At 39.7% G+C, this 27,324-nt stretch overlaps 1 protein-coding gene across 3 annotated transcripts in view; it reads left to right on the top strand.

Moving 5' to 3' along the window:
* The window catches only part of LOC126182312 (helicase domino), a 425,840-nt gene extending 398,780 nt beyond the window's left edge, over positions 1–27,060 (top strand). For all 3 annotated transcript variants that reach the window (XM_049924839.1, XM_049924841.1, XM_049924840.1), the window contains 2 exons: positions 13,605–13,778; positions 25,825–27,060. In XM_049924839.1, the coding sequence (XP_049780796.1) occupies positions 13,605–13,778; positions 25,825–25,833 (183 nt within the window). In that variant the 3' untranslated portion in view covers positions 25,834–27,060. The remainder of the gene's footprint in view (positions 1–13,604; positions 13,779–25,824) is intronic.
* Positions 27,061–27,324: the final 264 nt, after the last annotated feature.

Genomic DNA, 27,324 nt, shown 5'->3' on the forward strand with positions numbered 1-27,324 from the left:
CCATACAAATACTTTCAGAAATGACCTGACACTTAAATCAATACTCAATGTTAACAAATTTCTCTTCTTCAGAAATGCTTTCCTTGCCATTGCCAGGCTACATTTTATATCCTCTCTTCTTCGACCATCATCAGTTATTTTGCTCCCCAAATAGCAAAACTCCTTTACTACTTTAAGTGTCTCATTTCCTAATCTAATTCCCTCAGCATCACCCAACTTAATTTGACTACATTCCATTATCCTTGTTTTGCTTTTGTTGATGTTCATCTTATATCCTCCTTTCAAGACACTATCCATTCCATTCAACTGCTCTTCCAAGTCCTTTGCTGTCTCTGACAGATTTACAATGTCATCGACAAACCTCAAAGTTTTCATTTCTTCTCCATGGATTTTAATACCTGAATTTTTCTTTTCTTTCCTTCACTGCTTGCTCAATAGAGAGATTGAATAACATCGGGGAGAGGCTACAACCCTGTCTCACTCCCTTCCCAACCACTGCTTCACTTTCATGTCCCTCTACTCCTATAACTGCCATTTGGTTTCTGTACAAATTGTAAATAGCTTTTCACTCCCTGTATTTTACCCCTGCCACCTTCAGAATTTGAAAGAGAGTATTCCAGTCAACATTGTCAAAAGCTTTTTCTAAGTCTACAAATGCTAGGAACGTAGGTTTGCCTTTCCTTAATCTAGCTTCTAAGATAAGTCGTAGGGTCAGTATTGCCTCACGTGTTCCGATATTTCTACGGAATCCAAACTGATCTTCCCCGAGGTCGGCTTCTACTAGTTTGTCCATTTGTCTTTAAAGACTTCGCGTTAGTATTTTGCAGCCGTGACTTATTAAACTGATAGTTCGGTAATTTTCATATCTGTCAACAACTGCTTTCTTTGGGATTGGAATTATTATATTCTTCTTGAAGTCTGAGGGTATATCGCCTGTCTCATACATCTTGCTCACCAGATGGTAGAGTTTTGTCAGGACTGGCTCTCCCAAGGCTGTCAGTAGTTCTAATGGAATGTTGTGTACTCCCGGGGCCTTGTTTCGACTCAGGTCTTTCAGTGCTCTGTCAAACTCTTCATGCAGTATCATATCTCCCAATTCATCTTCATCTACATCCTCTTCCATTTCCATAATATTGTCCTCAAGTACATCGCCCTTGTATAGACCCTTTATATACTCCTTCCACCTTTCTGCTTTCTCTTCTTTGCTTAGAACTGGGTTTCCATCTGAGCTCTTGATATTCATACAAGTGGTTCTCTTTTCTCCAAAGGTCTCTTTAATTTTCCTGTAGGCAATATCTGTCTTACCCCTAGTGACATAAGCCTCTACTTCCTTACATTTGTCCTCTAGCCATCCTTGCTTAGCCACTTTGCACTTCCTGTTGATCTCATTTTGAGACGTTTGTATTCGTTTTTGCCTGCTTCATTTACTGCATTTTTATATTTTCTCCTTTCATCAATTAAATTCAATATCTCTTCTGTTACCCAAGGATTTCTACTAGCCCTCGTCTTTTTACCTACTTGATCCTCTGCTGCCTTCACTACTTCATCCCTCAAAGCTTCCCATTCTTCTTCTACTGTATTTCTTTATCCCATTCTTGTCAATTGTTCCCTTATGCTCTCCCTGAAACTCTGTACAACCTCTGGTGCTTTCAGTTTATCCAGGTCCCATCTCCTTAAATTCCCACCTTTTTGCAGTTTCTTCAGTTTAAATCTACAGTTCATAACCAATAGATTATGGTCAGAGTCCACATCTGCCTCTGGAAATGTCTTACAATTTAAAAACTGGTTCCTAAATCTCTGTCTTATAAAATCTATCTGATACCTTTTAGTATCTCCAGGGTTCTTCCACGTATACAGCCTACTTTCATGATTCTTGAACCAAGTGTTAGCTATGATTAAGTTATGCTCTGCCCAAAATTCTACCAGGCGGCTTCCTCTTTCATTTCTTAGCCCCAATCCATATTCACTTACTACGTTTCCTTCTCTTCCTTTTCCTACTGTCAGATTCAAGTCACCCATAACTATTAAATTTTCATCTCCCTTCACTACCTGAATAATTTCTTTTATCTCATCATACATTTCATCAATTTCTTCATCATCTGCAGAGCTAGTTGGCATATAAACTTGTACGACTGCAGTAGGCGTGGGCTTTGTGTCTATCTTGGCCACAGTAATGCGTTCACTATGCTGTTTGTAGTAGATTACCCATTTCCCTTTTTAAATTTTCTAACCTACCTGCCCGATTTAGGGATCTGACATTCCACGCTCCGATCCGTAGAACGCCAGTTTTCTTTCTCCTGATAATGACATCCTCTTGAGTAGTCCCTGCCCGGAGATCCGAATGAGGGACTATTTTACCTCCGGAATATTTTACCCAAGAGGACGCCATCATCATTTAACCATACAGTAAAGCTGCATGTCCTCGGGAAAAATTACGGCTGTAGTTTCCCCTTGCTTTCAGCCGTTTGCAGTACCAGCACAGCAAGGCCGTTTTGGTTAGTGTTACAAGGCCAGAAGTCAGTCATCCAGACTGTTGCCCCTGCGACTACTGAAAAGGCTGCTGCCTCTCTTCAGGAACCATACGTTTGTCTGGCCTCTCAACAGATACCCCTCCATTGTGGTTGCACCTACGGTACGGCTATCTGTATCGCTGAGGCACGCAAGCCTCCCCACCAATGGCAAGGTCCATGGTTCATGTGGGGGGGGGGGGGGGGGGTGATATGGGCTATGCCTATAATACGTAGACATCTATGTATATATTATACATCTACATACATACATACATACATACATACATACATACTCCACAAGCCACTATACCATGTATGGTGGAGGGTACCAGGTACCACTAGTAGTCATTTCCTTTCCTGTTACAAATGGAGCAAGGGGAAAAGCGACTGTCTATGCGCCTCTGTATCAGCCGTAATTCATCATATCTTGTCTTCATGGTTCTTGTGCGAAATGTATGATGGTGGCAGTAGTCTTTCTACATTCAGCTTCAAACACTTGTTCCCTAAATTTTCTTGATAGTGTTCCTCAAAAAGAATGTCGCCTTTCCTCCAGGATTCCCACTTGAGTTCCCAAAGTATCTCCATAATACATGCATGTTATTCGAACCTAGCCTAGGAAATCTAGGAGCTCACCTCTGAATTGCTTTGATGTCTTTCTGTACGAGGTGCATTCAAGTTCTAAGGCCTCCGATTTTTTTTTTTTTTTTTTTTTTCTAATTAACTACTCACCCGAAATCGATGAAACTGGCGTTACTTCTCAACGTAATCGCCCTGCAGACGTACACATTTTTCACAACGCTGACGCCATGATTCCATGGCAGCGGCAAAGGCTTCTTTGGGAGTCTGTTTTGACCACTGGAAAATCGCTGAGGCAATAGCAGCACGGCTGGTGAACGTGCGGCCACGGAGAGTGTCTTTCATTGTTGGAAAAAGCCAAAAGTTACTAGGAGCCAGGTGAGTAGGGAGCATGAGGAATCACTTCAAAGTGATCACGAAGAAACTGTTGCATAACGTTAGCTCGATGTGCGGGTGCTTTGTCTTGGTGAAACAGCGCACGCGCAGCCCTTCCCAGACGTTTTTGTTGCAGTGCAGGAATGAATTTGTTCTTCAAAACATTTTTGTAGGATGCACCTGTTACCGTAGTGCCCTTTGGAATGCAATGGATAAGGATTACGCCCTCGCTGTCCCAGAACATGGACACCATCATTTTTTCAGCACTGGCGGTTACACGAAACTTTTTGGTGGCGGTGAATCTGTGTGCTTCCATTGAGCTGACTGGCGCTTTGTTTCTGGATTGAAAAATGGCATCCACGTCTCATCCATTGTCACAACTGACGAAAAGGAAGTCCCATTCATGCTGTCGTTGCGCGTCAACATTGCTTGGCAACATGCCACACAGGCAGCCATGTGGTCGTCCGTCAGCATTCGTGGCACCCACCTGGATGACACTTTTTGCATTTTCAGGTCGTCATGCAGGATTGTGTGCACAGAACCCACAGAAATGCCAACTCTGGAGGCGATCTGTTCAACAGTCATTCGGCGATCCCCCAAAACAATTCTCTCCACTTTCTCGATCATGTCGTCAGACCGGCTTGTGCGAGCCCGAGGTTGTTTCGGTTTGCTGTCACACGATGTTCTGCCTTCATTAAACTGTCACACCCACGAACGCACTTTCAACACATCCATAACTCCATCACCACATGTCTCCTTCAACTGTCGATGAATTTAAATTGGTTTCACACCATGCAAATTCAGAAAACGAATGATTGCACACTGTTCAAGTAAGGAAAACGTCGCCATTGTAAGTATTTAAAACAGTTCTCATTCTCGCCGCTGGCGGTAAAATTCCATCTGCCGTACAGTGTTGCCATCTCCGGGACGTATTGACAATGAACGCGGCCTCATTTTAAAACAATGCGCATGTTTCTATCTCTTTCCAGTCGGGAGAAAAAAAAATCGGAGGCCTTAGAACTTGAATGCACCTCGTAATCTGACCTGGTGCAGATCCCCAACTTTTGAGCTGCACTCAAGAATAGGTCATACTAGTGTCCTATAAGCAGTCTCCTTTACAGGTGAACCATACTTTCCTAAAATTCTCCCAATTAACTGAAGTCAACCATTCGCCTCCCATACCACAATCTTCACATGCTTGTTCCATTTCATGTAGCTTTGCTACATTACACCCAGATATTTAAGTGATGGGTCTGTGTCAAGCAGGACACTACTAATGCTGTATCCGAACATTACAGGTTTGTTTTTCCTACTTATCTGCAGTAACATACATTTTTCTACATTGAGAGCTAGTTTTCATTCATCACACCAACTAGAAATTTTGTCTAAGCTATATATGAACACTCCCGTTTGAGGACAACATACTAGGCTCTATTACCTAAGAAGTCTCCAAGCCATTCACATATCTGGGGACTTATTCCATATTTTAACATGTTAGCAAAGATACACTCATATCCTTGTTAATAGTCAGCAGTGGGGCACCATGTCAAATGCTTTTTGGAAATGTAGAAATGGTGGTATCTGCTTGTTGCCCTACATCAATAGTTTGCAGTACATCATGTGAGAAAGGTCAAGCTGAGTTTCACATGAGCGATGCTTTCTAAAACTGTGCTTATTCGTGAATGTAAGCATTTTATTCTCTAGGAATTTTATTGTATTTGAACTAAGAAAATGTTCTAGCATTCAGTGATGTTGTCTGTAATTTTGAAGTTTTGTTCTTTTACTCTTTTTACATACAGGAGTCACCTGCCCTTTTTCCAGTTGCTTGAGATATTGCACTGGGCGAGATGTTAAAAATAAATCCGAGCTAAGTGAGGTGCCAGTTTGTTGGGGTACTCTTTCGAAAATCAAATTGGGATTCCATCTGGACCTAGTTACTTATTTGTTTTCAATTCTTTCAGTTGTTTCTCAATGCCAAGGGTGCCACAATGGCCATGTCCCTCCAAGATACTTGCCAAAGTTTAGATCACATTGTCATATTGCTGACCGGCTGCAGAAATGGGCTAACCGTATCACCCTGCAAATATTTACAGCAGCTTGATGTGCAGATGAAGCTGGGAGGCAATATGACATTAGTAACCTCAGTTGCTGGGCTAATCCAACACTTGCAGCTAACATCTCTTTTGAGACTGGAAGAAAAGTTGCCTCATACTAGGTGGGAACACACCCACCCCAATTCTCAACTTGTACTGAATGCTGATGTGCCGTCAAGTGGGTTACAATGTGATCTAGCATCATCCATCTGGCACTTGTCAGATTGGACAAAACACAGTAACACTGCATTAGAATCTCTGTCTGTCGAAACTACACCTTCAACACTGCCGAATACTCTGTTCTCATTTCTTAATGTTGACGCCAGTTCCCGGTGGATGAATTTCCGTCACAGGAACTTCTGCTGTGACAGCCACAGGATGGATATTAGAGATTCCTCCTCAAGATATTTGTGTGACTCAGTGTCAGAAAATGATATAAGTCAAGCACTGTTTTCATGTTAGTGGTACAGTAATATGCATGTACACTGGTGTGCGAAACTTAAGGATAAAAGTAAATTTTACACAATGTGTCTCGCCCAAGTAACAGACCTCAAAGAAACTTGGACCATAAGGAGAAAGAACAGTTACAGTATACTGCAGAAGGTAGCTGAGAGAAATACGCAATGAGACGAACAGAAATGATACTTTTATTCAAAGACAGTAATTGTACTCGAGTCACTGCAATTTACGACGGCCTCTGGACCTCGCCAACAGCGGGACGTGGTTCTTAATACGGTGCGTTATCACCACAGATGGCAAAGCGTGCTTGTGCTGGCCACAAGGTTGACAAGGTGGTGCTATGGTAAGGTGCTCCATTCCTCCACGAGCACGGTTGACAACTGCTGGATGGTCACTGATAAACTGGACGTGCTGCAGTACATCTCCCCAATGAATTCGATCAGTGCTCGAGGATTCAATTCAGGGGACTGGACAGCCCAGTCCATCCAGCAAATATTATTTCATTCCAGAAGCTCCTTCACCTGCACTGTCACCTGATGCATTGTCAGCTATAAAAATGAGGTCAGGGCCAAATGCACCTTAACACCTGAATCACCAAACTCCAGGCCAACCAAGGCAATCATGTTTGACGTTGTTTCTGGGTGTCATGTTTGACACTGTTTATGGGTGCATTACATGTTCCCACCTCTCGCCATTGTTGAACTTGATCATTTCGGAGAACAGAGTGTTGTGGTGTGAAGAGACATAATGTTGCACAGGCATACTGACCTCCAAATCTTTGAACGTGGTATGCTCACTCACTCGACATTATTGTGATACTCTACTCCTTCCTCATATGCATCTTCTCGGGTGTAAATTCAGTCCTGACTTCATTTATATGGATGACAATGGATGACTGCATCAAACAGCACAGGTGGAGGAGCTTTTGGAACAAGAGGATATTCGGCGAACGGACTGAGCTGCTATTCACCACTGAGCACTGATGGGATTCATTGGCGAGGTGAATTGCGGCATGTCTACGTGCAGGAATTTAACACCCTACCACAACACCACCTTACCAACCTCGTGGCCAGCATGAAAGCGCATCGCAAAGCGTGCATTACCATCCGTGGTTATCACAAACCCTACTAAAAACTGTGCCTCATCATTTGTAAGGTCCTGGGAACCACCATAATTTGCGGTGACTTATGTACAGCATTATCTTTGAATAAAAAGTGTCATTTCTGTTCATTTCAATGTATATTTCTTTCAGTTGCCTTCTGTACTATGTACTGTAGCAGTTCATTCTATGTATGGCCCAAGTTTCATCAAGCTACGTTACTTGGCAGACACACATTATGCAAAAGTTATTTTAGGCCTTACATTCTGCACACTAGTGTAACTTTGTACAAGAGGCTAGGCACCACTATCCTCACATTGTCAACACGCTAATATAAAATAATCCCTTACTTTTTAAGAGTCTGTAGTAACCTACAAACATAATTTATTATTAATATTAGTTGGCTGTAATTAATAGATGTACCAAGTGGTTATAATTAAAGTGCAGCTACTCACAGAGTTCCATTGTGGGCTGTAATTATTGTATGTCAGCAAAACATGCTAGATATACTAATACATCAATACAGAACCAATTTACACTGGAAAAAAGTTAATTCCAATTTTCGCCACCAGGTACAAATCTGGCCCATATAGGAATATTTCCATACCATACATAATGGATTAGGAACAGGAAGAGGGCAGAAAAGGCCAAACACATGTGAAAGGCATAATGTTGATTTTATTATTAACTGCTGCTTACACAAATAGTTCCATACAAGCACCGGAGATATCGACGAAATGCAGCATCCGTCAAACGACAAGATCAACAGTTGCTCACAGCGTTTCTGGTTGAATCTGAGCAACATGTTCGTGTATACTGGCTGTGTATTCATCGCACCGTGTAGTGTAAAATGTGCCCCGTCGCTCCATAGAATATTGCCTGGCCGTGTCATCAACTTTGATCTGTGCTAGAAATGGAAGAGCAAATTCAGAACGTTACTGTGGATCGTGAGGTTTCAGTTGCTGCGCCATCTGGATCTTGTATGAGTACCAGTATAAAATAGACCGCAAAAATTTTGGTATTGCTGACCATGGAATGGGTAATTCTCGAGACACTGCTTGAGCACTAGACTACCCAGGGCAAATATTGTATGGTCAGTTACAGCAACAGCTACAGCAACCTCATCAGTAACTTACACTGTGATACGATGTCTTCCTCTTCCAGGTGCTACACCAAGCTCATCCGTGTCTTTTAATTTCATTATCGTTATCTTTACACAATGTAATGACGTTGATCCTCTCCTCAAACCTTTCAGTCAGGGATACTCTCACAATGTAGCACCGCAATTGCTGCCATTCACGTAAAACATTTTCACTAGCAGTTCGCGGTCTCTCTTCTTGATAGCCACACCATTCATCCACATTATAGCTTGTCAAATGTCACACCATCATACAAACCATGTACAGCACCATATTTGCACATGGTAACTACAATTGGAACTAATTTTTTCCAGCATAAATCTTTTCCCAATTAATGCATATCTACCTAGTGTTGATGCCATACGGTAATTACTGCCCACATTGTACCTCTGTGAGTAGCTGCAATTTAATTATAACCACCCACTAGTACTAATGTATGGTAAGTACACCAGATATCAATAAAATAAACAGCTATCTACCCACTGTCAAGTGACCAACTGCAAACTTAAGCACCTACACCAGCTTCAATAACCTGTGCTATTTCATATTACTAGTTCCCCTGGCCTTAGTCAAGAGCTGTTCCCTACACCAGCTTCAATAACCTGTGCTATTTCATATTACTAGTTCCCCTGGCCTTAGTCAAGAGCTGTTCCTTCATAGTATATTCTGTTTATGCAAACTCCTGACGTAAACCTCTTCAAGTCCCTAACTTTGACTACCTCTTTCATACTTCCTTCTACTGCCCCTTTACCCAAATTCCCCTTGCCTGCCTCCTGTCGAACTCTCTTCTCTATAACCCTCCCAGTTTTCTTACTGTAAACAGTGTTAATCCAATTTTGCCACTTCCACCGAGAGCCATTTCTCTCCCTCTACTGCCGTAATAGTTCCCTACACCTTGTTGTCCCACACACATCTCCCTTCTTCCCCTACCCCTCATTGCTGACAGTCCTTTCTTTTTCCATACACCCGTGGCTTTGGACAGCCTTTCATAAACAGTAAGTGTTGTCCCAACTGGATCAACAGTTAGAAGAAGAATGATTTTTCCTTATCTGCTCTATGTGTCACCCTTCATTCATCATTGGTGAGTAACAGTTCCCCACTTCCACCCCTTCCCATTTCACTCTCTCAAATCCTTCAGTTTCCATTCTCATCATATTTTATTTCATGCTGTTCCATTGTAGTAAATGAATATACTACTACTACTACTAATAATAATAATAATAATAATATGTTGTGGTGCCAAAAGCTTAAACTGCCTAGGCACCATACCTTTCAGCCATAGAATGAGGATTGATTCCTTCATTTGCAACTTACATTAGGCTTGGTTTTCTTCTTTTATATTTTTTTATTTTTGTTTATTTAATTTTATTTTTACAATATTTCTTCCTGTACTAAAAATTCCTTACATTTCTTAATTTCTTGCCATTATGCTGATAATTCCTTGGTTTGAACTCCCACGTATACATCCTTTTTTTGAGCTGCAACATGCAAAATTGACTGTCCCATCCAAAAATATTTGAAAAGACTGAGGGTAAGAGGAAACTTCATAGAAGTAAGTTATCAATTGTGACTCTTCAAGCTTTCCCAGCAGATATGTTTTAAATTTACACATCTGGTACATATGTGAGTTTGACAAGTTATGTCTCAAGAGAGGTAGACTGTTAAGCAGCCTTGCATTTTTACTGAGATGCCACGACAAGCAAACCATTCCTATGTTTGCTAAATTTAAACATTATATAAATTCTGTGGCTGCCATTAGAATTAAACAATGGGCGAATGCAGCACTTGTGAGAGAAAGGGTGTGCTATACACGTCAGGAATTTTGTTTGCTGTCCAGACAGTTACTACCACTCCATCTGAAGATTTCACCGAACCTTTCAGCGGTATCCTGGAACTGGGTAGATAGCGCCACTTGCTCATTAGCTAGTTGGACTGAACTACAATCTAAGGTTCGTCAAATGACAAAATATGATTGACTCAAAGCCCGAATGCAAGAAGACATGCCAAGAAGACGTGCCTTGTTTAATCTCACAGAGAAGACTTTGACGATGCTGCAGTTTCAGTGCTAGGGAAGGGTCTGGATTTTGCACCTACACCATTCGCATCTGAGATGTGATTAGTGGAATAGAGCAGGCTGTTTCGAAACAGACATTATCTTACCTGATGACAAAGGAAATGCTACTGTGCTTCTCCCACGCACGGAATATTATAACAGGGTGCACAAACTGCTCGATGATTCTGCATACCGTAAATTAAAAAGTGACCTGACAGGTGGGATACTAAGAGAGACTCTGCAACTCAGGAAGAGCTCGATTCCAGGGCAAGTCACTAAAGGTTTGTGTCAACAGGCTGTAGTTCCTCCTGCACTCTATGGCCTACCCAGGATCCATAAGAATGGGGTGCCTCTCCATCCCATTGTTAAGTAACATAGAAGCACCTACTTATTTTGTTGACAAACATCTGACATCACTATTGGGATAACTCATAGGCAGGTGCGACTGTCATATTCAAAACTCTAAAGATTTTATAGGTTGCATGAAAACTCTTAGGTTGCAATCATCAGATCTCTTAGTAAGTTTAAATGTTGTGTCTTTATTTACAAAGGTGCTGTTTCACAGGACACTTTAGAGCTCATTAGTAACAACTTTGAGGAGGACATAGTGGCATTATTTAAAAATGTGCTTGCTCCAACATACTTCTTATTTCATGACCAATATTTTGAGCAAGTGGACAGTGTCACCATGGGAAGCCCTCTGTCTCCTGTGGTGGCCAATTATTTTATGGAGGACTTTGAAGAAAAAGCACAACATTCAGCTATTCTCAAACCCTCTTGTTTTCTGCAGTATGTGGATGATACATTTCTGGTGTGGCCACATGGACTTGATACTCTACCTTCATTTCTTCAGCATTTAAATTTGCGCCATCCAAATATAAGCTTTGCAGTGAAAGTGGAAAAAGATGGTACTTTACCCTTTTCTTGATGTTTTGGTATGTAGGAAAGCAGATGGAACCTTAAGACACAGCGGCTACTGAAGCCAACACATACAGATCTATATCTCCTGGCCACAAGCTGCCATCATCCTGTGCAAATGTAGTAGTACGTTACATATGTTAGTTCATAGGACATGGAGTATCTGATCCTGAAAGCCTGTCAAGTGAAATACAACATTTGAAGCAGTATTCTGACAAAATGGTTACTCTGAGAGACAGGTACGTCATGCATTCAGGCCCAAGTGAGTTCAGTCTAAGGAGCAAAATTAAAATACAAAGACACCCACCACTTTGGCATTTTTGCCATATTTTGGTGCCATGTCGTCAAGAATTGGAATAGTCCTCGGAAGATATGACATTAAGTGTGTTTTTCGACCGTCTGCAAAACTGAATAACTTTCAGTTAAGGATGCTTTTGTCCTGAGGAAATGTGGTGTGTACAAGATCCCTTCTCGATGTGGGGCAGCATATATAACCCAGACATGTTGCACAGTACAAGAATGATGCACTTAACATCAGCGTCATATACGCCTGTGTCAGCCGGTAAAGTCAGCTATTGCGGAACATAGTCCGAATAAAGGATATCACATGATTTATGAAAAGACAGAAGTCTTATCTCCAGCATCATCTTTTTGGGATTGCATCATTAAGAAAGCAATACACATCCAATAATCTCATCAGCAGGTATGCGGGATTCCAACTGAGCACAGCCTGGAACCCTGCATTGGCTGCTATTAAATCACGATGAGAAAATTAAGATTTTTTTTTATATAACAGACCTGTTATGGCTCTGGTCTATTATAGTTTTTTTAGTGAGTGACGTGTGGCCGCACTGTTAGTAAACATAGCATACAGCGCATGCACAGGAGGGCCGCTCTGCGATTTTCAGCAGAGGGTGTTTTAGTATGGCACCATACAGCATTGTGCAAGCGTGATTTCCGCACCTGCGCTGTCTTTGCGTGCATGTTCTATATGCAGGATGTCGATGTGCAGATACTGTTTGTTGTACCTAGCCATCAGCAAGGATGAACTACCTGAAGATGCCGCACAGTTGCTCTGAGGAAATATTGTGGAATTTGCACAATGTCATCCAACGGCAAACCTGTGAAGACATTTACAATTTATCAGTTCTTTCTTCTCACTCAAAGTCACATTCAGCATTGTCCCATGAAACAGAATTTGCAAATGATTTATTTGGTTTGGCATACAAGGGAAATAACGACCTCAGAATGACACTTTTTTTAAACAAGAAGAAAGAGAATAAAAGGTTTTACATTTTTTACACATGACCGCTACATTATTTGTAGTCATTGAATATGTTGTGACTAATGGAAATATTTAACAGACCAATGGATATTTTTAAGAAACCAGGACTCAAACCCAAATATGCTGCCTTTTGCAAGCACTTGCCTTAACCATTAGACTACCTAAAAATATTGTTTCTGGAGGCATGCTCAGATAAGCTGATGCTAAATGTAACTGCTTGCAAAAAGCAGAAAATCAGGGCTAAAATCCCAGTCAGTAACAAATTTTCATTAGTCACGACATAATCATTACATTGCAAATTCAGCATTCCTGGCCCACTGCCACTAATATCTTATTGTATCATTGCATCTATATTGGTGTCATTCCGGTCAACCATTCATTTCAGTGAATCTGATGTAACTGATCTGTTGTTATAAATGTTTGTTATAAGGAAGATGCCGTATTCATGACAAACCTAATTGCCTAACCAAAGAGAAAGAGAAAGCAATAGTCCCCATTCTCTTACACATGTTATTGAACTATAATCTACAGAGTAGTTAGTTTTCCTGTTCAAACTGTAAAATTGTCCTTCATGAATTATTTAATGGAACAAACTATTGACAGGTTATAGAGTAGTTTTTTCCCAGGGAACTGAGCTCCATGTTAACCTTTTAGTGTATTATGGCTTTTGGCCCCTTTCTTCCATTATTTACAAACTTCTATAAAATATGATAAAACCTTTGTAAATAAGGGATACATGTTAAAACTCTCACGAAGTGCCCAGTATGTGTCATGTGGTAAGACTGACTGTTTTCTTTTGGAATACAAGGTAGCCATATATTGTGATGCCACTAGGTCAACTGTGTTATTTAGAATTCCATTCTTCACTTTTTTGTTACTATTATTACATTTCCAGATTTTCACGGTCCGTATAGCAGGGCTTCAAAATGAAAAGCTGTTTCATGTCATTGTAATTTACCTTTATCAGCAAATCAGCTGCATCATATTCCACATTCTTAAAATAAGGATTTATTTTCATTTACTTTTAAGTGCAGCTGTACTAATTTTTGTGATAGTACAATTAATTTTATTCTTATTAACATTTTTGTGTTTTTTAGGTGAGTGCAGCATTACAAGGTCAAACAGTACCTGTAACAGTGCGCCAGACATCACAGAGCCCAGTTCGCATCCAGGCAGCAACCAGTGGCACTGCTCCACTAGTAGCAGTTGCTGTGCAGCCTGCGAGTCAGGTGACACACACACAAGCAGCACCTGGCTCATCAAACGATACGGTGAGGAATTTTTATTAGTGTACTTCCTCTAACCACGCTAGTATCTCCAAAAACCAAAAAAGCATTCTTTTGTGGAAGAAGGTTATATAGAAACTCAGATTACTGGTGGAGGAGACAAATAACAGAACAAGGACATATTCATTTACATTTTGTCTTCTCTGGGTCACTTTTCCTATACTGCTCCCTATTTCCTCTTTCTTTGTCTCCATTTTTTCCCTCATCAACTCATTTCTGTACTGTACGGTTCCCACCCTTGTGGCTCCCACATTGCGAACTCACAACGTCACAGACTGGAGTTTGTCTATGATGTGTGGTTAGTTTCTTCAAATATATTTTTGCCTATACTTATTTTCTACTTGTGGCCGATTGCTTTCTTATGGGATATTAACAGTAATTTACCCTCTAATCTCTAAAGTTTTTCATATTATATGTTATCACATTCAACAACAAACACTGTTTTGAGCAGTAAGTGAAAATAGTTTCCGTAGCGATGAAAGTTGTTCCATTATGAAAGTGAACTTCCATACAGCATCTGATGAAATGTTAACACTTGTTATAAGGTAGTACTTTTTATTTGATATATTTAATTATGTTCCTGCAAACAGTATTAGCTTTAAGTACTAATACATTGAAGGCGGAATCAGCAGATTATGATAAATAGCATGTATTGATAGAGTTAAATGTGGTGTGATACTGCAGTGGGCCCTCATCCCTCGTATGAACTGGAAAGTTGACAGACCTTGTCTGATGAAAGACGTATACATAGAAATGAATAAGCAAATATCATGGAACAAAATATAAGAAAATTTTGTCAAGTAACAATCACAGCTTCATTAAGATGTGCGGGATCTTCATTATAATAAATCAAAGTTTCTTACTGTGAACAAGTTGTGGTCTGTGCAAGGAAGGGGACAGGGTGGGAGAGGAAATTACTAGAGCATCCAATCAGTGTCTTCCCAGTACAAGAGACCATGCTTGAGTGAGTTAATACAGTAATTAAATGTGTAAAGGAAAGAATATGTTCACCATGTAGTGGAGATGCTGAGTTTTCAGCCAACAAGGACTTCATCGAAAACAGTCAATGCAAACACACACACACACACACACACACACACATGCACAGCGAGACTGCAGTCTCTGGCTATTGAAGCCACAGTCTGGCTTCAACGGCAAGAGACTGTGGCCATGTGTGTGTGAGTTGTGTTTGTGTGCGTGTGTGTGTGTGGGGGGGGGGGGGGGACGTGTGTGTGTGGGTGCGCGTGCGTACGTGCATGTGTACGTTGACTATTTGCGCCTATCTACAACTCAGCATATCTGCTACGTGGTAAGTAGCAACTATCCTTCTCACAATATTGTTACGTTCCATCCTGGATTGCCCATTGTTAGAGAAAACATTCAGTGATTTGACAATCTGATTGTTGCAGTTTATTAAGTGAAAAATGTTTTAAAACCTGTTTGTAAATCTGACCGAGCCACACTGTTCAATCCAACATTTGCTTGTAATATTGTTTCGCATAGTTGTTGTCGAAAGATATCAGCCATCACAGTGTTTTGTGATTTAATGGCAACAGTTAGCCCCATTCATAAGGAGGCTGTATGCTGCTCAAGCAGCCACAAAGAAGTTATGTTGTTAACACTGTTTACAATTGAGCATTGTATGTTATTGACCAATGATATGAGTAATTTTGTGGAAGATGAAGAGAAATAGAATACCTGCAAAAATGGCTAGTGATATGCTCACCTAACCACAGACTTCTGCACACTGAAGCAATTCCAGATAAAGGAGCAAATAATATAGTCTTATAATGAAAACAGCATATCAAAAACTAACTTAACCAAATGCTCCACACTTCTTAACTCTTCAAGTCAAAATAAGAATATTGTCACAATTTAGCTGTCTTTTGTGAAAGCAGTAGAACATTCAAGAATTGATCAATACGTTTATGAAAGTGATCACAGCTATTTACCATGTTATCATATTTTCATGTATTGTTAGGAATGTATGCTCAGAAGATGGAATGAAATGGTTGGAGGATATGGGAAATATTTTGAAGTTTTTACCCCGAGAATAGATCTGTAAATGTTGTCTTAAAAATATTGCATTTTTTTGTTAAAATGCAAACTGTTTTCAAATACAGCTTTCAAATCATATTTTCAGAAATAAATGATGATTAACAAACTCTTTCAAAAGCTGTAATACTTTTTTGTCTGCACACAGCTTTTTGTCTGCACGCAGTTCCCTCCTTTTCTATATAGTTTTATGAGAAGTTCTTAACTGTGTGTTACATCAAACCCTTCACCTGCCCTAGAACAGTTAACAATAAGTAATGCTAATGTGTTATCGAACACACATTCAAATGTGGGTTGTGTTTCTAATAACTCATACAAATCTAAAGAGAATAAAAGTTCTGTTACCATTTAGGATATCTCTCTCTCTCTCTCTCTCTCTCTCTCTCTCTCTCACACACACACACACTCCCTCTGTCTGTGCATGCTTCTTTTGTTTGTGTTTATATGTGTGTCTGGAAAGGGGTGGGGGGTGCCACCCTTTTAACAATTCACTTAACATTTTACCTGCAAATATTGTGGGTTCAGTGTAGAGCAACATTTCTCCAGAAAAATAAGTTATTCTAATGTTCTAATCTAATCTCAACCATTCTGCTTCATTGATCATGCCATGATTGTAGGAGTGTTGGGTGCCGGCACAACCAGCATAAATGAAATTGTGCTTAAGAATCTGCATGCATTGTGGTTTACTGCAATTAAGAGTCTGGAACTAGTTGTGAACTAAATGTTATTACTCTTCAGGACACAATTTCAATATGATTAAGTTTTTTAATCCGTAACATATATGCTTGTATCATTCATGAACAAAACAGATATTAGAAGTCTCTACCATATCTTCTGGAATCCATTTTCTGAGGTGGAACCCTGATGTGCATTCCGCTCGACAGTATCCCATTAAACATCAGGCCATTTCGTGTTATACGAGAGTTTAAAGCAACCATTAGCTTCCCATTGTTTCAGTGAAACTGAAACAAGCTTAATGATGATTCCACAGTGTTTTTATTTATTTTGCAATATACTATCATTTACACGCTCAAAAGCTTGTTTGATGGTACTGCAGTTTTTAAATCAGTATCATACAAGAAGGATTACATTCCCAGTCAACTGAAAAGCCATCCCTGCAACCAAGCTTTGAGTCTGTCAATAAATTAAGCTGAGAAAAATGGACAATTTTCTCCTGTAAGTTGCTTTTTCAAAACTCTTTGGGGGTTAATAATATCATCTTTTCCTCCTTCCTTGTGTCGATGCCTCAAGGCATAACCACTGAGTATTATATCCATCTGGAAATGACTTTCATGAAAACTTACATTGTGCAAGCAGTGAAGCACACGGATAATGAACATTGTACAGATCTTCATTATCCTATTTTATATCTTTTCATGATGATTACTTATTACCATAGCTACAACATTTGCCAGTCATGACTGGATAGACTGTGTCAGTCTTACAAGGTTATGATTATAATATAAGAACAAATTAGGATAAGTATTCTGACCGCCACCATCCTCTTGAATCCCAAAGTTGATTTATTAATTGTGAAGTAAGTTACTAATTTGGGTGGCTAGTCACATTTTCACAGCACTTGGCAGACTGAGCTAGTGACACTGCAGAGAGAAATAGATTCTTCTTCTTTGCTGTAAGTTGCATACATTTTCTGACCATCCCCACCCTCTTGTAGCCCAAAGTTGATTTATTAATTTTGAAGTAAGTTACTAATTTGGGTGGCTGCTCATATTTTCACAGCACTTGGCACACTAAGATAGTGACACACTGCAGAGAGAGAGAGAGAGATAGCAGTGGTAAATTTTGAATAATACACATCTTTTATTCTTCTTCTTTGTTGAAAGTTGAAGGCTCATAGTCCATTCTAAAGTGTAACTTTTTATACTGGTTTAGAGGATGTCTGGGTTCATTCTATTAAATAATATGAATGCTGGTGGACTTTCTGGTGTTGAACACTTATATTTTCAGTCATTCACAATATAAATCAATGTCATCCAGGATGCTAATACAACACACACAACTTGTACTCTATCCTCACACTTCCAACTCATACTACTAACTACTCGAAGACAAAGATTTACCTCTAAAAACGAGTAGCAAAGAAAATACTGTCATATATCGATCTATTTGTGCATAATCTTTGGAACATACATCTCATAAATAAAATACAAATAATTGTTTACCTTTTTAAGAAGTGCATAATCATCATTGTAATTACAATAAGTGTTTATATATGTTGACGTTCATACATTTTCGTACAGCTTTGTGCTAGTGGATTTCTGGGTTTGAGTCTTCAATTTTGACTTGAACATTTCATATGATCACCGAGTGAGGTGGCGCAGTGGTTAGACACTGGACTCGCATTCGGGAGGACGACGGTTCAATCCCGCGTCCGGCCATCCTGATTTAGGTTTTCTGTGATTTCCCTAAATCACTCCAGACCACTGCCGGGATGGTTCCTCTGAAAGAGTACGGTCGACTTCCTTCCCCATCCTTCCCTAATCTGATGAGACCGATGACCACGCTGTCTGATCTCCTTCCCCAAACAACCAACCAACCATTTCATATGATCCAAGATCTATTAGTTCATTTATCTCACCATAACCACTTTTGTTACAGTATGCATAATAATTCTAGAACAAATTAGTAAATACATCACAACAATTAATTACATACAGAGTGAGAAATTTTCAACAAGTACATGTTCACTTGATTTCAGATAGTAGTGCACTATTTAGGCAGTCCAATTTGTTGTCTCACTGTCATAGAACACATTGCAGAAACCACCTGCAAAACCCTAGTCTGTCTTTTTAGTCCTCCACAGGATTCAGGTTTTGGACAGGGTGGAAAGTAAATGGATGCTAGCTGTCATCCATCAAAACCACCCAGACTAACCGATGAGTTGTCAGAGGTGCTCCTTCGAAATGGAACAGTCTCTTCAAATACAGCATCCCGTGTTTGAAGTCTTCCAACATCACTATGATATCCCGCTAACGAACCTGTTTCGCCAAGTCACTGGTAAATTACTGTAAACGTTTGCGGGTGTGGGTGGCGACACAGAAACCATATCTCGTTGTCCTTCAAACGAATACTGTGTAGTCATGCTTACTGTATGACTAAATCACAGGTGGCGTGTGTGCTCCAAAGTGAAGCTTGTGTGTGAACATCTCTGACATGAGGCGGAGACAAACAGCCATGCAATATGGCCGCGCAGTTAGAGGTGCCATGCACAGATTGTGCGGCCCCTCCTGCCAGAGGTTCGAGGGCATGGTTTTTTTTGTGTGTGTGTGTGTGTGTGTGTGTGTGTGTGTGTGTGTGTGTGTAAGTTTAGGGACCAAAGACCTTAGCAAGTGAAGCTTGTGTGTGAACATCTCTGACATGAGGTGGAGACAAACAGCCATGCAAATGGCCGGGCAGTTAGAGGTGCCATGCACAGATTGTGCGGCCCCTCCTGCCAGAGGTTCGAGGGCATGGTTGTATGTGTGTGTGTGTGTGTGTGTGTGTGTGTGTGTGTGTGTGTAAGTCTAGGGACCAAAGACCTTAGCAGTTTGGTCCCTTAGGAATTCACACACATTTGAACATTTGGAGACAAACAGCAAGACCTATTCGACATGTGTGCGTACCACGTTGGGGCAGTGACAGGGCGAGGGACATTTATGTGTGTGAACCAACAACCATAGCACTGCCCGTCAACTGACGAACGGCAACAGTGCAATCCCATGCCAATCGGAGCACGTGGTGCCAAGTTTCCGGAGTTTAAAAATGGTGTGTCGTCAATCTACACAACATTAGTAATTTTGATTCCTACTGGCAGCTACCCAGGGTTAAAACTTCGTGACAATTTTTCTCCACCCTGTATTTAGGTACTATAATGAATTTCCAGTACACTAAAGTTCTCCATCATTTCCAATGCAGGTTTTATCATAGCAGAATTGCAAAATACATTACCATTTTAGACATTAAATAAATATCTTGTAATTCTACATAGTCAAATGTTAATTTAACAATGGGAAATCCAGTATGGAATACCTTACATATTACAAAAATGGGAATGTTAAACAGTAGGAACTTCAGGTAGGAATATAACCCAACAGTGGTTGGCACCACATTGTGCTGGTTATTGTGCACCCACTGTAAGAATTTTGGCCCTCATAGACCAATATCTCCACCCAATTGTGCATAATCTTGCCTCCCACATCAAAGACACCAACCCCTTCCTTCACTGACTCTCCATCATCCCCACCCCTTTACCTCCTGGATCCCTGCTTGTCACTGTTGACGCCACTTCCCATACAACAACATCTGTCATGCCCACATTCTTACCGCTATTGAACACTACCTGTCCCAATGTCGTTCAGACCCCAAACCCATTACCTCATTCCTCATACACCTTACTAACTTTATTCTAACCCACTACTTCTCTTGTGAAGGGAAAGTATATAAACAAATCTGGCACAGTTACGGGCACCCATATGACAACCTCGTGTACCAACCCTTTTATGGGCCATCTAGAGGAGACTTTCCTCTGGTCTGGTTCGGGTTCACTGATGATATCTTCATGATCTGGACTCAGAGCCAAGACATCCTATGTTTGTTCCTTCACAGCCTCTTCTCATGTGGTCCTTCTCAACCCACTTGCCGCCTTCCTAGATGTTGACCTCCTCCTCTCTGATAGCTCTATCCACACCTCTGTCCACATTAAACCCAACAACCACCAACAGTACCGGATTTTCGACAGCTACCATCCCTTTCTCAACAAAAAATCCCTCCTATACAGACTGGTCACCTGGGAACGGCGTTCTGCAGTGCCAAGAACTCCCTTGCTCAGAATGCCGAGTGTCTCATCCAGGCCTTCAAAGACAGGCAATATCTGCCAGACCTAGTTCACAAACTGATCTCCCATACCATTTCCCCTCTCACCCCCAATCTTCCCACTGCCCCCAAGAATCAGCCAAAAGGAGTGTCCCCTTCATCACCCAGTACTGAGGAACTGAACCACATCCTTCGTCAGGGCTATGATTACCTACCATCATGCCCTGAAATGAGGAAAATCCTACCACAGACACTTCCCACCCTTCTAAAGTGGTGTCCCATTGCCCACCCAAGCTCCACAACATTGTAGTCCATCCCTATGCCACTCCCAATCCCAAACCCTTGCCGTAAGGATCATATCTCTGTGGGAGACCCAGGTGCAAGACCCATCATTTCCTATTCCAGTCCTGTCACAGATTTATCCTACTCCATTAGAAGCTGGGATAGCTGTGAAAGCAGCCATGTCATGTACCAGCTCTGCTACAATCATTGCACAGCTTTTTATATTGATATGACTACCAACCAGCTGTCCACCAGGATGAATGGCCACTACCAAACTGTGGCCAAGAGCAAAGTAGACCACCCTGTGGCACAACACTCAGCTGAACATACTTCCTCATGACACTGCGACTGCTGGCATTCCGAGATGCTGGTGTTGGTGGTCATGTGTGACTGAGGTGTGCTTGCTTGTGTGTATGTTTCTATTTTGCTTATGAAGGCTGTGGCCGAAAACTTTATGTAAGTGTCTGCCTGTAACTTAACTTGTCTTCTTTTGAAACGTGAGAATATACGTATGCAGCTCGTCTTTTCAGTTTCTAATACACTATACCGTTATTTTTCAACCTGAACCTGGCTGAAGTATTTTTATCAATGAATCTGTCAATAGATGCATTCCTACATATCCATTTTCGTAATATGTAAGGTGTTTTGTTCTACTTCCGTGCCAGATGATGATTGTAACCAAAACTGGTAGTACAAGGAAAGCACCAAATACAGCTTTGTGCTATGAATTTTGTGAACAATAAGGAAGTCTGTTTTTACATTGTTGCCAAAATTGATTATTAAACAAAGAAAAAATACATCACTGTTCATTTTTACTACAGATTTATTAATGTCATCGATAAATTTGTATGTCATTATGTACTCAAAAGATGCATTTTTAAGGGACAAACTTATATGTATTTTTGATAGTCTAGCTCCAACAGCCTAATTTAAAATTTATTGGCATCTGATATTTAAGGTCTGCAGGCAACCAACAGATTACTCCACCTACAAAAATCTGAAATTCACATAAAGTATAGAACTAAACTTGTTAAAAATCTAATCTTACTGGTAATTTTAATTATGACCAGAGATAAGTTGATGTTTTTGAAACAGATGAAATGTTCTCAGCCAGAAAACAGTTTCAAACTTACCACATCCTATTTTAAAATCTGTTGAACTCATTCAAATATTCAAATTCCCATTGATTACGAAACTGCAGTTGACCTCTTTATATGTATGTTATTTTTCAACTTGAACCTGACTTGTATTTTTGTCACTTAATGTGCCTGCCACTTCTCAATTAGGAATCATTTCCTATGTTTCCATTTTTGTAATAGGAAAGGTATTTTTGTTTGAGTTTTGTACCGGATGGTGATGTCTTTTTTTATCAATAAATGTAGCTCGTTCATTTATCTGTGTGTTGCTCAAACTCTGTTTTTCACTTTATTTTTCATTTCAGAAGGAGCTTTTAGATGCAAATGTCATATACACTCTACAGTTATTATCTGAGGACAAATAGTATTAAAGGCATCATACATCCAACACACATTTTTCAGTGATAACATGATACATCCACACTAGTTGCATTTAAATTAGTAGGTATTTGGCAGCGAGCGGGCTGGACTGCTCCCACGATACACCAATGGGAGCCTGGCATTGTCCACTATGATTGTGTTGGCACTTCTGCGTAACAGAGCATTGTGCCTGCCACTTCTCAACTAGGAATCATCTCTGTATGCAAAAATTTCACCTATTTTAGGTGAAAATCCTAACTTAGGCCCAAATTAAACAGAATTTTCATATGCTCAGAAACACTATAGAAATTATGCCATATGTGAATTACAGAATTTTTTTTATGATTCTAGTAAGAGATGGAAAAATTATCCTTCAATTTGTTACAAATTTGAGGGAGGGGGAGGGGGGGGGGGTGGCATTTTCCTAAGCTTATAGACCCCAAACACCATGTGATGCAAAACTTTAGAAATATCATTTATCAAGCAAGGTATTTTGATAATCAATGAGAATAAAGCATATTTGAATGAATTCAACAATTTTCACAATATGAAATTGTAAACTGAAACTGTTTCCTGGCTGAGAAAATTTCACCTGTTTCAAATATCAACTTATCTCTGGTTCTAATTAAAATCAGCAGTAAGAACAGATTTTTGAAGTGTTTAGAGACACTAGGAAGATCCATACATCATGTGAATTTCAGATTTTTGTGAGATGAGGGGAGGGGGGGGGGGGGAGGAGTAATCAGCTGGTTACCTGCAGACAATACCTGTCACTGCCTCATCTGCATAAGACCTTAAATATGAGATGTGAATTAATTTTAAATTATGCTATAGAGGATAGATCATCAAAAACAAACAGAAAGGGTGTGCCATAAAGAACACAACTTTTGAGTGTATAATAACAAATTTATTCATTGAAAGTAAGTACTTTACATGTTTTGCAGTGTAATCTACCAGTGGTTATGTATTACGTATGAAATTATTCAAACGCCTTCCACGACTCTGCAGTGACACTGTCATTCTTTCAATGAAATTTTCCCTAACTTCTCAGCATATTTACATCTCTAGTTCTGAAATTATCTGATGAATTTCAAATACTCTCACAAGCAGAAATCATATAGTATCAAATTAACAAGATCTGGGTGACCAATACATGTCACTGATACAAAAAATCACCCAGCAAGGGAATGTCTCTCTTAGCCCAGCCAGGGAATGTCTCTCATAACAAGTAAATTGTGGCAATTGATGTGTGTCACAGATTGCACCATCTAGTTGAACTAAATGTCTTCAGTATTCACACTATGCAGTTCAGATCACAAAAACTCTCTTAACATATTCAGTAGTGTGCACCGCCTCCTGTTAATGCATTTTCGGCACCATCTTCCAAGAAGTACAGTCAAGTTTGGCCTCGGCCCAAATGCCAACAGCACACAGTCACTCCTTTCTGTACCCCAAATGCAATTTTGTTTGTTCATGAAGCCATTCAGAAAAACGAATATTTCATCAATGAACATTATTTTCTGGATGAAATTGCTGTCCATTCTTCATTTCACAAACACCCAATAGCAAATGCCCACCATTTTTTGTGGTTATTTTGCTTCAATTCTTGTGTCAGTTGAATTTTATAGGGCCAAAGGTGTAGATTTTCTTTCAGAATTCATTACGTCCTGGTTCTGGCAATATCTATTTACTGTGAACATCGGAGAACAGATTTCACCAGACTTACAGCAGCATTATCACTTACAGTGATGGTGCTTTCCACAGAACGACCAACAGGACACCCCAAGGGTTTAATGGCTGCAACCGAACTGTTTTTCTCAAATTTATCAATCAGTCGCATCACAGTCAACTTATTTGGTGCATTATGTTAACGAAACATTCCACGGAGTTTGCAAACAGTCTTTGCACAACACTGACCACATTTTAATAAGTTTTCACATACTGTCCATCACAAAATGCTGGATCAATAACCACAAAGAAATTGGATGAAAATAATGAAACGTTTAGTGCTGCCAGCTTACTAGCTCAGAAATGAAAGGCATTTCATAAGCTGTATTCTTCATAGGACACCCCTTATATACGTCCAGTGCTTGCCCTTCAATTTAACATTGCTTTGGACTTACATGTCAATCTTATCACACTTTTTATTCAAGTAACTCCTTACTTATATCAAAAACAAAGATTCCATGACTTTACCAAACAGGAAAGCGCTGGTAGATAGACACAATAAAAAAACACAAACACACACACAAAATTTCAAGCTTTCGCAACCGACGGTTGCTTCGTCAGGAAAGAGGGAAGGAGAGGGAAAGACGAAAGGATGTGGGTTTTAAGGGAGAGGGTAAGGAGTCATTCCAATCCCGGGAGCGGAAAGACTTGCCTTAGGGGCAAAAAAAGGACAGGTATACACTCGCACACATACACATATCCATCCACACATATCAGACACAAGCAGACAGTCTGCTTTATGTGTGGATGGATATGTGTGTGTGTATACCTGTCCTTTTTTCCCCCTAAGGCAAGTCTTTCCGCTCCCGGGATTGGAATGACTCCTTACCCTCTCCCTTAAAACCCACATCCTTTCGTCTTTCCCTCTCCTTCCCTCTTTCCTGATGAAGCAACCGTTGGTTGCGAAAGCTTGAAATTTTGTGTGTGTGTTTGTGTTTTTTTATTGTGTCTGTCTACCAGCGCTTTCCCGTTTGGTAGGTCATGGAATCTTTGTTTTTAATATATTTTTCCCATGTGGAATGTTTCTTTCTATTTTATTTAACTCCTTACTTAGTCATATAAGCATGGGTGAACATTGGGGGGTGCCCTCCTGTTATGTCGTTCTGCAGGTATAAGTCTGGTAAAATCAATTCTCCAATGTTCACAACAGCTGGATATTCCCAGAACCAGGATGCAATGAATTCTGAAAGAAAAGCTATATATTTACCGATAAACATCAATCAATCAAACAAATCTCTCTCCTGGAGAATTTTACATGTTTCCATGTCCAGCAAGATTGAGACCACAAACTTTTAAATCCATCTCTAATGAGCTCATTGTCTAAAGACTGTTAAACCCTACTCTTCTTTTCTTTCCTTCCTTTAACTTTGTAAATGACACTGACTATTTCCTAGTGAACCACATGTCTCAAGCAACCACACACTACTAGTGATCAATCAGTTTTCCTTTTTAAAGTTACAATCATAGCTCACAGGTTTACTGAAAATCTCCTTCCATCGCTCAGTAGCCCTTTATTTTTATCATCTTTTGAACTTACAATACTAACCTAAGAATTCACATTCCACTGTTATGCAGTTGTGAGGTCACACACACACACACACACACACACACACACACGGTGTTTTACACTGTATTCTAACATTATGCTTTTGTTCCAGGCTCAGTGAAATGTGGAAATGAATCAGAAAGAAGAGACTGTTGATATAAGTATCAATTTGTGCATAACATCAGTAATTTAATTTTTCAATAATTTGTTCCCTCCCATATCCAGTTTGTACGATGTGTATTTTAATACTGATGTTGGCTTATCGTTTTAGCCATAGCATTTAGTTGTAAAAGGTGTACCATAACGTAAATGTCGATGTCAAATTGTGCAATGAGTAAATCACAGTATAACACAACTGGATGTGTGTACCATTTCAGTTTACTGTGAGTCACAGGCCTACAGCATAAAGAAGTGTTCTGCTTAAACTGATTCACACATCTTATTTTCAAGGACAGACACTTTTCTGATGTTTGAAACTCAAACGGAAGAACTTGAATGTTCAGTGAGAGATTTGTACTTAAGAGAATTCTTGAAATAACCACCCATGAATCGTATTTAGTTCCAAGAAAAGTTTTTTCAGTAATATTAGTAATTATACAATTTACTTGTAATTCATGGACATCCTCACCTACCCTGCTTCAAGTATCATTTAAACTAGCATCCATCTGTAAACAACTTTTAGCGAAATGCCTACAGTGTTAAGTTTCAGTTCTTGGTAAATTTAAAAAAAAATATAATGAATGAAAACATATACATGTATGGAACTCCATGAAATATTTATGTACTGATGCATGCTGGCAAAGATTTTTTTCTTCATAATCTGTAGATGATTCTTCTTGTGTCAACAAATAGTGTTTAATGCACTACATACATGTTAGAGATAGGAAAAAATGGCTTCCTGAAGTTAACATTCACAGATGGACTAGTAATGTAGGTCTAAATAACCATTTCCTCTGTTTTTAATGTATTTCATAACTTTCATTTTGTATTGTATTTTCACTGTATTGCATACTGTATTATTTTAATCTTGTTTGTTACAATGCTTTTTAATGGTCACAGTTGTAACAATTTAGTATGATCTGTCCTTGAAAAGAATAGAATGTGGAGAAGAGAAAGATGATACATGCACATTTTAACAAACACAGTTTTAATAACAACAGACACTCCAGGCTAGGCACGTTTGTGAAACAAATAATTGTCATGTTTGTATGTGATAAAATAAATGTAACTGTCAAGTTTATATTTAAGTGAGTGTAACTAAATGGATGTCTGAAGACTGTCAGTGGAAGACTTGTTGTATCTTTCATAAAATCGTGTAAATTACAGTGATCTGAATTTGTACATAAAATGAGTTTGTATTTCTGTGAAGATCCAAATCCCATCTGTTTCTTTTCCTTTGTTCCTCCTCTATATAAGACCTTTTCAGGGGTGGTGGTGGGAGGGGAGAGGAAGGGGGAGGGTGAGATGAAATACCCATAACCTCTCCCTGTAATATAGACTGTGAGGCAACAATTATATTTATCTTGTCATCATGTGGTCACTGCACAAAAAGCCTACAGCCCAACCAACAAAAAAAATTAGGGGGAAGAAACATGGAGCCACAAAATTGTGT

Source organism: Schistocerca cancellata, chromosome 1, assembly GCF_023864275.1.
Source record: "Schistocerca cancellata isolate TAMUIC-IGC-003103 chromosome 1, iqSchCanc2.1, whole genome shotgun sequence".
Classification (NCBI taxonomy): Eukaryota; Metazoa; Arthropoda; class Insecta; order Orthoptera; family Acrididae; genus Schistocerca; species Schistocerca cancellata.